The sequence below is a fragment of the Mustela nivalis genome, assembly GCF_964662115.1.
Source record: "Mustela nivalis genome assembly, chromosome: 2".
In the NCBI taxonomy this organism is placed as follows: domain Eukaryota; kingdom Metazoa; phylum Chordata; class Mammalia; order Carnivora; family Mustelidae; genus Mustela; species Mustela nivalis.
Window position 1 is genome coordinate 29,680,531 of NC_139021.1, and position 16,994 is coordinate 29,697,524.

A 16,994-nucleotide genomic window follows, 5' to 3' on the forward strand; every position below is an offset into this window, starting at 1 on the left:
GATGATTGCATGTTGCAAAAGTACATTAAAACAATGTTACTTTTACTAAATTTAGATATCTAGAATGCATAACTTAATATACACCTACACCCTTCATGAATAATTCATGAATAATTAGTAGTACCCATTTTATAGGTTTTATACTTTTAGAGTGTTGGAAAAACACTGACATTTTTTACAGCTGATGAAAAGGTAAAGATCTATAGTACCTACACTTTGGTGAATGCCTAATTGAATGACTCTAATCTTCAGGTGTAATGGCATTGTCCCCATACCCACTTGCACCCCCCACTCGCAAATTTTATTTGACATATTATACATCTGATATGATCTATAACAGAATTATGTATTATAAGCGAGACTTTCCATCCCCTTAAAATGGAGACTTAAAAAGAATAAGAACTTCTTTTCTGCAGAAATACTGTTGAAAGAGTCTGTAATTATATATTTGAAGGTTTGCAGAGAACACCTTTAAATAATTTCTTTTTGTAGAAATGTGTACTTATGTTCTTGTTTATGTGTGGATTCATACATTCGTACAGGTGACACACTATTAAAAAAGTCACTAGAACAGGATATTCAGAATGTTGAATTTGCTTTTTTTTTTTTTGTCTTTCTTTATTTTATTTTAAATTTTTTATTTTATAAACATATATTTTTATCCCCAGGGGTACAGGTCTGTGAATCACCAGTTTTACACACTTCACAGCACTCACCAAAGCACATACCCTCCCCAATGTCCATAATCCCACCCCCTTCTCCCAAATGGATTTGCTTTTGAGAGAGAAGACCCACACCCGTTACACATGTTAAGTGGAAACTCTTACGAAATCCTTAAATATAAAAAATAACAAAAAATTTCTTAAATATAAAAAAGTCCTATGCACTTCCCTAAATAAAAATCTTAAACAGCTTTGAAAAATCTCAGAGTAACCACGATGCCTGCTGAGATCTGAAATGTTAAAATACTGTGTGTGGACTCCAGGCCCGGGTCCTTAATCTGCTAGTTCGAAGGGGCATTTTAATGGTTGATTTGGTGAGGAGGTTTAACTTTACGTATTTTTATCCCTTTATCAGTCAGTCCAGGGTTTGGGATGGTAGCTGACATTTCTAGTGTATGAATTTACAAAAGGAGATGCTGAAAGCTTTTACGTATAAACAAACATTTTTACATATCTGACTGTACCCGATTATAGTGAGATAGAGCACCAATTTAGGAAGTAAGAAATACATACTGTGGTTTTTAGATACCTGTTAAAAGAATTCAGATAACCAGAAAATGCAAAATAAAATCCCTGTCCTTTTCATGAACTACTGACTTCCCAAATAAAACTAACATGCTTACAAAACAAAACAAACAAAACAAAACGAAACACTAACACACCTGAGAATTACTATGGGGTCATCCAGAATTAACATGTGATATTTTGTCTTCTGTCCTGGTTTGAAAAGAGGATCTTATGTAGATTTTAGCTGTTAACTCTTTTTTTTTTTTTTTAAAGATTTTATTTATTTATTTGAGAGAGAGAGACAGTGAGAGAGAGCATGAGCAAGGAGAAGGTCAGAGGGAGAAGCAGACTCCCCATGGAGCTGGGAGCCTGATGTGGGATTTGATCCTGCGATTCCGGGATCATGACCTGAGCCGAAGGCAGTCGTCCAACCAACTGAGCCACCCAGGCATCCCAGCTGTTAACTCTTTTAAAGAGTATATATTTCTGTGTCTTTAGAATGGACTAATAGTCCTTCAAAAAATGAACTAAGATTCAAAGTAATAGTTTTAAAATTACTTATGTGGTAGTTGCTTCTCATAGGTGGAAATAACGCTATGGTTCAAAAAATTGAAACATCCAAAAGGGGAGTACAGATCTTTGTGGGCTGTACAACTGCATTTATCTGAAGGGGATCGTATAGAAACACAGCTATATAAATTTGATGACTGCGGAGCAAATGGATACCAAGTTGTTATCTGTGTTTGTTGTTTTTTTTTTTTCTCTATTAGAAGGATGTGAAGTTGGTCATTGGAGTGAATGGGGAACTTGTAGCAGAAATAATCGCACATGTGGATTTAAATGGGGTCTGGAAACCAGAACACGGCAAATTGTTAAAAAGCCAGCAAAGGATACGATACCATGTCCAACCATTGCCGAATCCAGGAGGTGCAAGATGGCCCTGAGGCATTGTCCGGGAGGTGAGTTCAGAGAATTCCTGTCCTGCGTGGGCTGTGCGCTTGCTGAGTTCTCCCCCCAGAGCAGGACAAAGGAAACATGGTAATAACATTGGAGACGGGGGGGGGGGGGGGATATTTCCCACTGTACTCACTTACAAGACAAGTGCTTAAATTGTGAAGAATATAAAGTATTTCATTTTCACAATGCCTCAAAATGATTTAGAAGAGTGCATGACAAATGAGCTTACTAAAGTGCGATTTCTAGGAGAGAGAGAGAGAGAGAGGGAGAGTGTGTGTGTGTGTGTGTTTGTGTGTGTGTTTGTGTGTGTGTGTGTGTGTGTGTGTGTTGCTGATGAACCATAAAAGCGGGAAAATCAGGCCTTTGCAGATGTCGCTCTGAGGGAAGTGGCCAACTTTCAGCTGAGCAGAGTTTAGATTAGAAAGGTTTATGAAATCTGTAAAATCATCTGCGTCGTTACTAGTTGAAGATGACAACTTAAAATAAACTTGCCCAAACACTGGGAAGAATAAATGTTGTCTTAATGTTACCACAATTAGCCGGTTCCCTTTGTTTGGATAATAATTTGTAGAAAACAGCTACTGGTATGTGTGTGTTTATTCATGTCTTTGGAGTAATTGTGCTGATTTGCCGTAATTATTCTGTAATAACAAGATTCGGCCCATTTACAAATTAGGAGAAGCTTAGGTGCTGGAGGGAGCCCAGTCAGTACAGGGAAATGCAGTTTTTAGCATTGTTGCTGTGGTTCTGAGAACATAATCTCTTGTTCCCGTTTTCACACTAGCAGACACTACGTTGCCAGAGATGAAGTGGGGTTTTTTCTAGTGTGCAAAATAGGAAAGCAAAAAAGAAAGTGGTGTTTGGAAAATCGCGCTTGGAAATAATCAAAACATTTGTTTGCCTTCATTCTCGCTCTTGGTGCATTGCTTTCCAGCTCTGCGGCTGTAGCCCAGAAAGAGAATATATGTCTGGTTAAATGGGTTTTATATCCCTAGTATGCTTCCGCCTAGGGATGTCTATGGCCCATGGAGGAGGACAAAACTTTGAAGACTCGAAGACTCCGGTCAGCTTCTGAGAACTATTAGATCCAGATTCAGAAGCTACTATTAGGAAGGCAGCTTTTCCTCTTGAATTAGTTTTGCTTTTCTTTGCTGGGTCTTGAAACAAAGTTTTTTTGGGTCTGCTTTTCACTAACAAGGATGGTTTTGTTCCGTTAAACTGAGTATTTTTCAGTCAAAATAAAAGAAAATATTTTCTTACAAAACTAATAAGCCACTTCTTGGATAGCTGAGAGCATTTAACCTGCAACCTTGTGCCTAAAAACAAACCTGATGTATTCAGGTATTGGAAAGAAAGACTTTCTTTGTTGTATATTGTTTATGTAACTACCCCCCACCATTCCTCTTCCAGCAATGTGGTCCCCCAATTGTGGTTTACGTTAATAACAAAAATTAACCCGAAAATGCTCCTATAATGAACATGCTTGTGTGTAACAAGAACCAGCATGTTCCCCTCCTCTCCAAAATTATTTTGACCTAGCCCCAGTCTTGCTTGAAAACTTTGTAGATAACAGCAACATTGTTAACCTATAATGTTTATTGAATTTGTGTGTGTGTGTGTGAGAGAGAGAGAGTATGTGTGTGTGTGTGTGTGTGTGTATATATATATATATATATATATATGCTTCTAGCAACAGTATACTGTCTTCACAGAATATAACCTGACACTGTCAGCAGTTGAAATTATGTCAAAACAAATGTTTGTTTGTCATCTGCTAATAATCTTTTTGAAAAGTGAACCAGTAATGAACTCTGATTTAGTTCATATTTAGGTTGTACCAAATATTATTAGGAGAGCGAGAGCAGCTATCACTCTAATCCCTGTATCAACATCCTCAGTTGAAGAAATTGAATTTTTATATGACCTTTAAGTTTAGTAAGTTCAGAAAGTTGAATCAGAACTTGGTCTATGTTTTGTAAAAAGAAAACTAAAATAGAATTGTTGATAGAGATGGAAAGTTACTCTCCAATTTAAAAAAAAAAAAAACAGCTTCTATTTACAAATGTAGGAAATTAAAAGTAAAAAAATATATATATAATTTTGCAATTTGAGCACCAGTTGATAAAATTGGCATAACTTTCAGCGGAGTATCCCACCTTGCCTCAGGTGAGAGAGGGAAAATTTCCTTTCTTCCATAGGTCATGGTGATTAATGGAAGAATGGAGAAGAAAACCACTTTATCCCATTTTACATCTTGACTTGATTTCAGTGATCTGCTTTGACAAACCATGCAAAAATGTAGTCGTAATCAGGTTGGGAATACAGGCATTTTTCAGATCTTTTCAACATATGTATGGATTTCTCTCCTGTTGGAGCCAATCTTAACCTGATTGCACACAAATGCAGCCTTAACCTCCTTCACACTAAAGCGCTGGCACATTAAAGTCAGCTGCTTTTGATTATGGAAGGCATGAGTTAGAGGTCAGCGAAATGGAATAGTCACTAAGTGTTTAAGATATTACACTGAAATCTATTAAAAATGAGACAACAAATGGCTACAAGGTAAAAACCAGTATAATATTTTAGCTTATTTTTTCTTAATTATTGCCTGCTTATCTGCTTTTCCAAAAAAAGAGTATACCTGGCAATACCTTAAGTCATGGACTGATTTATACTTGAAGTCACTCTGTTCCTTCCCAGACTTTTCTTCTGGATTAGTTACCTTTTCCTTTTATTTCTGATGACATACTTGTAGAGTTTTTGGGCTTTTCTGACACTCATTCTGGTGTGGAGATCACAAGATCTGGGTCTCTGCACCCCGTCAACTCATCAATTCTATGACCCTTGGGAAGTCACTTAACCTCTCTTGGCCTCTATTTCCTCATTCGTAAATTGAGGGTTTGGGTGGGGAGTGGTGAATTTCTAAGATCCAGTCAACTCTAAAATCCAATGGATCTTCCACAAATTGCTGAAAGATACTGGCAAGCTCTGCGGTTGTCACAGAAGCCCAAGAGTGTTGTTCATGAGAGAAGAACTGAATGCTTTTCCAGTAGCTATACCGTGCATTTGCCAAGCCTTTGCTTCAGGCAGCTTTTCATCCCCATCCTGCCTCTTCTTAGGTAGTCAGCCCTTGTAGACGAATCAAGACTCCTTAAATCTGCCTGTGACCTGTGCTTTAAAGAAATTCATTCTGGAGGAACTAAATTTTCTGTTCCTATATAACCTGGAGCTTCAAAGGGGAGGGATTTCTAGTTTGGACCATGTCGTATATTAGATAATCTATTAATAGAAAAATATAAACATGCCATTATATTTAAATGACAAATGGAAGAACAAAAGCATTGGAGGTGAGACATGGAGTTTGTTCCCATGCAGGGGGAATTGTCATTTGGGTAACTGTAATCTTCAGGACTGGCCAATGTAACCTCAGCCTAGAATATTTTGTCCCAGGTATATGGCATTCTTTGTCGTATTTTAAGATCCCATGACAACTAATTTTAATTTATCAGATACTATGGAGCACTGCTATGTAGCAATCACTGGTCTAGGCATAAGAGTACTCAGTCTTTACAGAACATTTTCTGCTGGGAATCATGGCAATAAAGAAGTGGGTGGATGAATTCAGTTTCATATAGAGATGGAGACTGGTGACAAACATAAAGCAGGATAATCAAGTAAACGATTGAGATAGAAGTGTATTATTTTATACAGGGTATTCAGGGAAATCAAGAGAGTCACATTTGATCAGAGATCTGAATGAAGGAGACCTTCTGCAGAGCTAAGAAAGGATTTGTTTTTTAAGCTCTTGACCCAATGGTTGATTGTGATTATCCCAAGTTACATTAGGGAGGAGGAAGGATCTGCAGTCTGGGAGGTTCTGACTGGTCCAAGGTGATACAGAGCAAGTTTCTAGTGGTAGGGCCAAGAGCAGAACTTGCTGCCTAGGAAACCCAAGTGTTACTTGTTCCTATAAAATAAAAGATAAAGCTAGAGTTGTCCATTAAAGAAGCCAACTTTAAACTCTTTCTCCCCGAAACTAGACACATCATCTTAATTTTTCTCTACAAATACTTTTAAAAAACATGGCGCCCTGTCATTACTACCCTCTTCTTAATATCTTCCAGCTTGAAATAGGAAAACATACGCTGAAGGTCGTTTCATAAACACCAAAGTATTGAACCACTGGTTTGCTTTGATTCAGCTGTTCCTACAAAGATCTTCTTTAACTTTAGTGTTATTAGTCCTCATTTTGTTGTGGGGTGGGGTGGGAAGTGTGACTTCCAGATTATTCTTTCCATCATTAGTGTTTTGGAATCAGCCTCTGGGCTAGCACCTGAGACTACCTTGTGTTGAGTCATGCTCAGCATTCACCTCTGCCCCCTCACTTCCTGGCCTGCGCAGCCCCCCTCTGGGGATCTGAGTCCCACCTTCACATTTCGAGCTCTGTGCCCAGCATGGCTTTTCTCTTTCTGACCCAGTCAAGCAGTCCGGCTGATAGTGTAATTTAGGTGATGCTTTGACATACACTCAGATAGCTTTCTGTCTTTCTTGCTTGTGGTTACGCCCACTCACCGTGCCACAGTTATTAGTAATACTATGATGCAATTCTTTAAGCCCTCATCAGATTTTCTCAGAACTGTGCTGAAATTTAAACATGGAATGTGCTACTATAAATTATTTCAATTTGAAAATAACTCCTTTCTCTTATGAGGCGTTACTTGACCCTCATCTACCTTTCTTTTTTAAAGTGGCTTTTAATGTGATAGGAAACAAAAGAAGATATTATTTAGCAACTTAGAAACTTAATCTCTGCAAACATCTTTTTAAGAAGCAATATTAAAAGACCCTTCTAATCTTCGTTTTCTGTATATAAACTGACAGCAATATGGGGACTAGGTATTAGATAATAGAACTAAAGATGGTTGTGGATCGTGATGGATTGAACTGAGAGCAGAAAATAAAGCACATTTGCAGGAGGATAGGGTCAAGAAAATATGTTTTAGACATGTGTTCTTTATTTCTCTACATTTTGTTTACATTTGAGTTGCAATTTATGTGGTCTGTTTTATACATGCCAACCTTAAGAGTAGTTTGGAAGGGAATGGATAAGAGAAAAATCTCTTTTGAAACTTTCAGAGCTGTCAGGAATGTAGGCACTGGGATTATTCTATGAAGAAGAGAGAATCTAAAGAAGGAATTCTTGTGGCCTCTGTTATGCTAAATACCTTATTTGTGTTACTCATGTTAAGCAAATTGTACTATATTTTCCAGGTACTCTGGATACATGGCAGCTGATAGTAATGTTTATGGAGATCATAAACTGAGACAGTCATGCAGAAACAGCCCCATTTTAAATGTAGATGTATACCTATATAAAATTGACATTTAACAAAGATCCACCAGTCTCTAAATGTTTCTCTTAGTAGCTATGGTGTCCAAAATTCCTGCTTCAGTGGTCTGACCCATGAGCCTTTAGGCAGTGTCTTGGGAAGTGCTCCCACCCTCTTTGCCCCTTCCCTATCCTTCTATAATTTTTAAAATTTATTTCCTTGAAGGTGGATGGGGTGTCACCATGGGGACCTGTTGGTACCCGTGGTGGTGGTTTTGTGTTTGTTCCTTTTTAGCAGTGATTTCCTTCAGGATTTACTCATTCTCCCATTCCAGAGGGTCATGTCTTAAGGCCAGGGGGAAGAACAGAGAAGTGGGCTTTCAAGCAGTGTGCCCCAGAGAAGATGAGAATTTACGAGGGCAAAACTAATTACGGTCTTGGGCATAGACCTAAAAATCGAAGGGTGCGCAAAGTCCTAATGACTTGGAGTCAGGGAAGGACTAGAAAATGCGCTCCTGCCAGTTTCATTTTGAGCCCTTCTCCGTGCCAGCCTTGCTTGCCAGAGGGGCCGGGGAGGGCCCCCGGGAGCAGGCGAGAGAAAGAAGCCACACCTTTGTGCGACTCTCGGCAGCTTCCCATCGGGGAGCTCGACTGCTCTCATTTAATAAGATCTGGAGCAACATGTCCTCATCTCTTTTATGGGTACTTGTAATAAGGATTTTTCAACTGCACATGCCCCCAAAGCCCTGATGTCCTACGCATAACAAGGCAAGGACAGGAAAATTGCAAAGGGGCCTTTCTCTTACAAATTTTACACAGCAGTAAGCTACTCTTGATCTTAATGTAAAATACATAAAGCAATTTTTACAACCCTAAAATAAAAACCACTTTAATAGGACACACATGGTGTCAGTGGTTAAGTTTTCCCCCACCTCGCCTTCCAGGGGACTTTTTTTTTTTTTTTCCGTTATGAGATAAGAAAGCCTGAAGTATAAATCCCCTAATGGTTTCTTAGAACAACTTACTTTCCTCATCAGACACCTCTCTAGAATCTTTAAATGATGTTGATAAGGAGGGCGCAGGCGGTTTACTCATGGAGATTTCCTGTAAATACTTAGCCAGCTACTAGACGGACCTAGAGCTGTAGTTGTAGACATCGTCCAGGATCAGGAGGCACAAAGAAAACATTTTAATGGAAATAATGACAGAGTTTTACTAAAATCTCAGCATGACTCATTTGTCATCAGACAGAAGTGGTTAAGATGATAAAATTACTCTGTGCAATGGAGTGGGGCAAAAAGGTTCAGGTGGCAAAAGTTATTACCATTAATTTAAACTAAAAATGTAAAGGCAGTAGGTTTTGCTTTACAACTGACCTGTTTACATAGTACTTGGACTTCCAGTTTCTGTGTGTCAGTATTATTTTCTTCTATTTGAGGACTTTGGAAACTAGGAGTAAGATATTTGAACTTGTATAGTCAGGAGACATTTAATGATTGATGTTATGCCCTCATGTCTATTAGTCAAAGATTTAATAATAACAATGTAAAAAGATATTTAATAACATGTTATCTTAACAAAATTTAAGCATCAGAACTAGGAAAAACTTCTAACAGGAGCTCAGGACTGATAAAGGCAAGAGACCATATGAATATATGTTGGTAGACACAATCGAGCCAAACTTTTGACCTTGGGTTTCCTACCCAAGGCAAAGGAGAAAATAGATATGGCTCTTTCTATCTTAATTTCAAATAAATGACTAATTATAAAATACAATATAATTTAATAATAGCTCCTGGGGGAAAATCTGTATACATATATATGCACATGTATATAACATATATACATAAATATATTAATATATACATCTACATATGACATATATGTGGATACGAACATGCACATATATCTGTACACACACATATGAGTCTCCTTCCAATTTCCAACACGTAAAAGTGTGTGCATCCGTGTAGGAGGGGTGGAACCTGCATCATAGAATTCAGGAAACTAATATTCTCACAGGAAACATTACTGTTCTGTAGAAAGACAAACACTATAAACAGTTTTCTCTAATGAGAAATCACACCCAGGATAATGAGCAGTATGGTGGACAGTGTCTTTACCAATTCCTCATCCCTAGCATATGTTTTCATAAGAGAAAAGGCAGCTTGGGAGTGTTTGTTCTTCAATGGAAGCTGAAGACATAATTGTGAAAGTCGACTCTCTCCTGGCCTGGGCAATATGGAATCAGGATTTGTTGACTTACCAGTTGTATCTGAGTACAGTTGTCCTGTAGGTTCTTTTAGTAAACATTGAATACATTTAGAACTTCATGGAATCGAGAGAATCCAGAAAATGTTTATTTTGTATTGAGGATCAGTTAGCCTTTGAACTTGACAATAACTGTGGTGTCTTCTCTGTATAGTAAGATGTACTCAGTAAGATCAGGATTTGTAGGGGCACCTGGGTGGCTCAGTTGGTTAAGTGTCTGACTTGGTTTCAGCAGGGGTCGTCATCTTGGGTTCCTGAGATCAAACCCCAGTTCAGGCTCCTCACTCAGCGGAGAGTCTGCTTGAGATTCTCGCTTGTGTGTGCTGGCTTGCTGACTTGCTCTCCCTCTCACTCTATATCAAAATCAATCTTAAAAAAAAAATCAGGAATTGCATATTTATATGAGTTATTTATTTCCTATGATTATCTCAAAGCTTGTATTAATATTTTTAATAAACTTGTTGAGTTTTGTTTCTTCAAGGCTGGCCTTCAGTTACTTTCACCTGTGAAAACTATTTGATTTGAGAGAAACTCATGGGTTTTGAATGAATGCTTACGGAGTGTAATTAACTTTATTAAAATGTGTTGCCTGGTGCCTTCTGATATCTGTCAACTTCCCCAGTATAATTCAGGTACTAAGTTTGAGGGTGAGTTTTAATTAACCCATGAATTTTCCATTGCCATGTCTGTAAGTTCATCAGATCAGTTATTGAAGCATCTGTTAACTCCTATGTTCTAAAGAAATGAGCAGGCTGAGGGATATAAACAGGAATTTATAGTCTCCTTAAAGAAGAATAAAATGTGTATTATGAAATAACAAAGGAAGCAAAGTTGAATTTGTAAATGTAAGCATGGTTATAGGCTCTGATATTATAGAAATTATCATTTTTAGCTGTTGTGGCCATGAAATGTTTCCTGAAGAGCAAAATTTACATTATATTAAGGGGGGTGGGAAACGCATTTTTATTTTTTTAATTTTTATTTATTTACTTTTTAAAGATTTTATTTATTTGACAGACAGAGATCACAAGTAGGCAGAGAGGCAGGCAGAGAGAGAGGGAGAGAGAGAGGAGGAAGCAGGCTCCCCGCCGAGCAGAGAGCCCAATGCAGGGCTCGATCCCAGGACTCTGGGATCATGACCTGAACCGAAGGCAGAGGCTTTAACCCACTGAGCCACGCAGCCTCCCTCAGAAACACATTTTTTTGAAAAAGGGAGGAAACCATTAAGAAAAATAAATAAATAACATTTTTTATTTATTTGAGAGAGAGCACAGAGGGAGAGGGAAAAACAGACTCTGCTGAGCAGGGAGCCTGAAGTGGGGCTCTATTCCAGGACCCTGAGGTCATGACCTGAGCTGAAGGTAGATGTTTAATCTACTGAGTCACTGAGGTGCCCCAAGGGAGGAGATCATTTTAGACTGAGAGAACATTATGGGGAAAGACACAGATGCCAGTGTGCCTTCTGTGCCCCAGAGAGGGTAACCGGAGGAGCCTGACGGTGGCTGAGTTTGCCAGCAGCAGTTACAACAGTTCACAGAAAAAATATCAGATGCGTCCTGATTGTGAAGTGCTTTCATCTTACCTGGTCCACCAAGGAGAAGCCCTAGGGCACTTGAGCATGGAGATACTTGATCAGAATTCTGGTTGAAATGGAAGTGGCTAAGGTTATGTTGATGGTGGATGGAAGTAGTCTTCACATCCCAAACTTGGGGCAGGACCCTCAGCAGAGTCTGAATTTGGGAGAATTATCAGAGACTGCTTATAGGTTCTTAGGTTTTTGCATTTTTCTGTCCTGCTTGCTTCTCTAAAGAGTACAGGATTTTGACTTGACTTGCAGTCCACTGTGACTCTTATATCTTTTTCTGCCAACTTTCTAAGCCAAGCTATTCCCCAGTTTGTATTAGTGCAGTCTATTTTTATAAAATCTAGGCACATTTTGCATTCACCCTAACATACGTACTTTCTGCTACTTTTGTTTGCCATTTACCAAGACCCTTGGATGTATTGTTCTCTATTTTCTAGCTTACGATGTTAACCTCCTCATCGTGTCCCTTACAAGCCAGCTTGAAGTGCTCTGAAAATTTGAAGTCTACCCATTAAATATTATTCAAATCAAAGACAAAAATGTTCCTACGAGGCCCAACTTCAGTTGTGTCATCTAAGGTGGTTTTATCTAGTATGTTGTTTACTAGCTGCTGCATGGAATATTGGGTTGAGAAGGATTCTGAGTTAAATTCTGGGGTCAGGGGAAAACTGTATAGTTATCAGTTTGTGGTGTTTGCAGCGTAGAAAGCAATGTATCGTGTATTTTCTCTAATTATAATCCTTTGATGATTCCTGCTCTTGGCTTTCTCCTTTCTTATTTCCAACCCCCAACACACACTTGGATGTCTTTGAGAAAAATTAATCTAGCTTCTGTTTATACCTGTTGTGATGCGGAAGATTGTATATTGATTTGGGGGGGACAGCGTACAAAAAAAGGAAAGAGCTTTACATTTGATACATCCTGATTTCCATCACTTACTAGTTGAATGACATGGATTAATTTCCCAAAGCTTCGTCTTCTATGAAATGGGGATAATGTGTTGCAGGATCTTTGCAAGGAGTAAATCACATGCGCAAATAGGTTTTATTCTACATTTCGCTGTAGTTCTGTTAATTCTTTATCTTCCCTTCTTCCTGTAGCTGAATTACTCTCGCCTCTTCACTGTCCTTTGGTTTCCACCCATCTCATGGCTTCAGCTGTGAAATCATCTTCCCTTTGTGCCCCAGCCTGTCAATTTGGCTACTGATGGGCATCTTTCTCTAGATGATGGACATCATCTAGATGATGGGCATCATCTCATCTTTGTCTTGCCAGCATGTCAAACCAGGCATAGCTAAAGTGTTCTTTGCTATCTTTCCAAAACCTAATTTCTCCTGCAATGGCTAGCCCTCCTAAAGGAATCTCTCGCCTCCCATGTTTCTTGCCTCCCTCAGCCCCATGTTTGTGTCTCCTCTTGACATTCAGACAGCTTAGTACTCAGATCTTTCCTCAACCGCCTGAAAGTAGGCAAACTTGAGAAACTGACTTAATCTCTCTAAGCTTTAGCATCTATATTATGGGGATAATAGCAGATGCCTGCGTCCTAGGATTGTCAGGAGGATTAAATAACATTTAAAGCAGTCAAGGCTCAGAAAATGTGGATTGTTATTTATTTTTGTTAATAGCCACCCACCCGGCTCTGTTTCCTCCATTGTCCATTCATCTTTATTTCTGTGGTCTCCACTGGAAGCCTTTCTATTTACGTAGAAGCTTGCAATAGCCTTCTGTGGGCAGAGAGAGTATAGGTTAATTTATGTTCCAGCCAACAGCTGTGGCAGCACATTCTAAGCTGAACTGGTTTTCATTTATCATCCAGTCTAGATGGTGAGATGGAAACATTGAATTCTAAAAATGGGTGAAACAGCCAATGAATATCCTGATGAGCGCAGGACCAAGTACAGAGCAAGCCCGCACTGTTGAAAAGGATGAAGGTAGCAGAATGACTTAAGTTCCTGCTGACTGAGGAGGTGTGACTTCACAATATAGACCTGGACTCATGGGAGGATTTGAATAATTAAAAAGGAGTCAAGGGTGACAAGGGGAGATAAGATGAGGAAAAGGAGAACAAGATGGGAAGTGTATAGGCTCTCATTTACATAAACATGGAGAATCTGTTGAAACCTACAACACGTGTATTAGGAAGCAAAGGAGAAGAATTGGGGGAAAAAGTGTAGAAATGAGAAGGCATGAGCTCAGCAGATACTTCAGAATCAGGAAGAGTAGGTTGCCAAATTAAGCTTCTTGGATTGACCGGTGCCGGAAGAATCTCAGACTGAAAAGTTATCACAGGGAAGAGGAAATCTCTGCCCACTTGTGGTGATTCATTTAGAAACGGCAAGTCGGGTAAGCGCGTATTCAAAGAAAAATGAAAGCTTATATAAAACATATGATACATAGTTGATAACAACTAGACACCAGAGAGATAAGAAAGGAATGAGCCCAAATTTAGGAACATGGGTACAGATGTTTAACAAGTTCAGTGACGTGTGTTGCCTCACTATACCTAAAGGCATTTTTGCTTTGGAAATGCAATTTCTTAAACCCATTTTGAGTGTGATTTAATCTTGATGAAACTTCTAGAAGGGATGGAGGGGCTAGACCTAGATTCAAATGTAGTCACACTCAAATCCTTGCAGGAAGAAGTGGTGAGGGTTGACCCTTAACAATGCAGGGGTTAGGGACATTGACCCTCCACACAGTCAGAACTCCATGTTTAACTTCAACTCCCTAAAAATGTAACTACCAGTAGCCTACTGGTGACTGAAGGCCTTCCTGGTAGCATAGTTGGTTAATACATATTTTGTATGTTAAATGTACTGTATACTGTATTTTTATAGCAAAGTAAGCTCCAGAAAATAACATGTTAAGAAAATTGTTAAGAATGAGAAAATACACTCAGGGCTGTACCGTACTTAGTTTTAAACGTCCCCACGTAAGTGGGCTAGTGCAGTTCCAGATCTGTGTTGTTCAAGTGTCAAGCATGTGTCGTGGCTTCTCACAGCTTGTACGGAGGCCAGGCAGGTCAGGGATCTGGCTTCTCAGCCCTGGTTGAGTGAGAGTCGCTTTACTTTTTTCTCTGTTGCATTTTGGGGGTTCAGCACGGGTTTTCTTTGACATAGAGCACGTCTTCCTGTGAAACAAAACTTGAAGACACACTCCTTTGTATCCCTCCCTTTATGTGTTTGAAGCCAAGGTGCAGAGATGCTCAGAGAATTACCCAGGCTCATGGTAAATGGCAAAGTCAAAGCTCAGTTCTTGCTTAGACATCAAACTTAGAGCTCTTTCTCCCACACGGCCTCACTGTCTCTCAGCCCATCATAATCTCTGGGAATTCCTCAGAGGTAATACGGCTAAGATTATTCGTTTTACCACGTACATATCCTCCATGGTGACTGGCCTCACTTTTTTGCAATATTTTCTCTTGGAATGGTAGTATAACAGTTAGCATGGACTGAATTCAACAACATACCTACTGTTTTCTGGGAAGTGTGCAAGGCCAGGGATTATCCTATAAAACCGAAAAGCCTCTCTTCAATCACTTTATAATTTTTCATATGGATTTACAAACTGTATACAATAAAACAGGTACAGGGTGTGTAAGCATATGGTACGCTCCAAGCACAACTTTATGGCATCTTGAGCTGCCTGTTTAACATTTTGTTCAATAGATACTCTCTTCTAGGAAAAAATTCTGGCACGTCTCACATTTTTTCTGCTCAATTTTGGTGATAAAGTTCTATGGTCACTTTTTTTTTAAAGATTTTATTTATTTATTTGACAGAGATCACAAGTAGGCAAAGAGAGAGGGGGAAGCAGGCTCCCTGCTGAGTAGAGAGCCCGATGTGGGGCTCGATCTCAGGACCCTGGAATCATGACCTGAGCTGAAGGCAGAGGCTTAACCCACTGAGCTGCCCAGGTGCCCCTTATGGTCACTTCTAGTCGCTGATATAGTCTTACTAAAGTTATTAGAATGTCTAGTCTGAGATAATAACCACAATGAGAAATTTGAAGTAGTAATAATTAGACTACAAATAGAAAATGTATAACAGACTTTGGCTGACATGAAGTCTCTTTTCCAAAATACCTTTGGATAGAAGAGTCTATTTTCTAAATGCCTTCTTTCCTGAAAATTCAAAATTAAATGACCCTCTGATGAAATGAAATAGTAAAAAAACAACTAAAGGCTAACCCCAGGAAGAGGTATATTATGTCAACTTCCGTCCCTTTCTGTCTGTCTCTTTCTCTCGCCTTTCATTTTATGTCAGAACCTGGAGAAGGAAACCACATACCTCTGTCTTGCATGTATGCAAAGATTTCTTATAGTATTCCTGTATCTTAATGTTGAGAGCGGCATTGCTAGCGTGAGTAATTTAACGTAATTTCTGCATCAAATGTCAAGTGTCTGTTGCATTTCAGATCTTCCTCTATTTCAGTATAATCGTCAACTCTGCGCTCACAGATTGACCTAATACAGTCATCAAATATGCTTCGAATTAAGAGTGATTTGGCTAGCTCCTGTAGCACTGTTTGAAGCAGCGCCCTCGATGGCTGTTACCAGTTTGCTTCTCCTTTATCAGAAACATAAGACTTGGATATCCCTAGAACCACTACGTGAAACTTTCCACCAGGTGGATGACATGTGAGCGTATCTAGTTGCAGAACTGTAACATTGCTAGTAGCCTAATTTGAACCATTCCTTTTATAATAGCTTACATTTATTAAGAACTTGCTTAAAGGAGTTCAAACAAGGGTGGTGACCTCTTAAGTACCCATATTTTAAAACTTTTTTTAAAAAAGGAGACAGCCCTCCAATTGCCTATCTTTCATGCAACTTTTAGTACTTAGTAACAAATGATTCCACAATCAGTATTATGCAATGAATGCTTAATTAAAGAGGATTGAAAATGTAAAATATGTGGTCATTTGTTCTCTTTATATACATTTGTGTGTGAGGGTGTGTGTGTGTGTGTGTGTGTGTGTGTTGGGGGAAGGGGGATGAGAATTAGCAGTTTCAGCACTGCATTTAGGGAAATGTTCAATGTTGCGCTCGGCATTTTGTTTGACAGTTGTCACATTGTTTTCATTGTCTCTCCACTTTTGTTTATTTCCCTGCTTCTTAAGCAGGCTGATGAAATCTCATCATCTAACTGAGATTGAATTTTGATGAGTGCCAAGTTGCTTTGATGAAATCTAGTGTAATTATATTAAACCCGACTTTATTTGGCTTTAATGCTGGCATTTTCCATATTGAGAAAATCAGTGCATTTGTCCGCTACTGGAGATAGAAGCCCAGTGAGAAACAAAGATAGCTCAAATCCAAAAAGCAACCACAATTTAAGTTCATTTTATACCTTTGTTTCAAAACTAGCTTGTCCATGCATTCAAACTTTTTATGTTTCAGCATCTGTTCCTTTTAACAACAACAGAATCAGAATTAGCTATAAACCCAAACTACCCAAGTTCTGTGAACTAGAAAATCTTTAGTTCTTGGTGACCAGAAAAAAAACTTTTGTGTCCTATTATCTCAATTTTTCTTGGGTGGTGGGGGAGGAAGAAGGTAGGGCAAAAAAGATTTCAGTCATTTAGGTACAAAATAGTGTTTATCAACAAAGGAAAAAATTGA

At 38.8% G+C, this 16,994-nt stretch overlaps 1 protein-coding gene across 1 annotated transcript in view; it reads left to right on the plus strand.

The window, feature by feature from the left end:
- The window catches only part of RSPO2 (R-spondin 2), an 82,123-nt gene that overhangs the window by 31,005 nt on the left and 34,124 nt on the right, over positions 1 to 16,994 (plus strand). Inside the window, exon 4 of the mRNA XM_082719196.1 lies at positions 2,000 to 2,188. Coding sequence (XP_082575322.1) covers positions 2,000 to 2,188 — 189 coding nt within the window. The remainder of the gene's footprint in view (positions 1 to 1,999; positions 2,189 to 16,994) is intronic.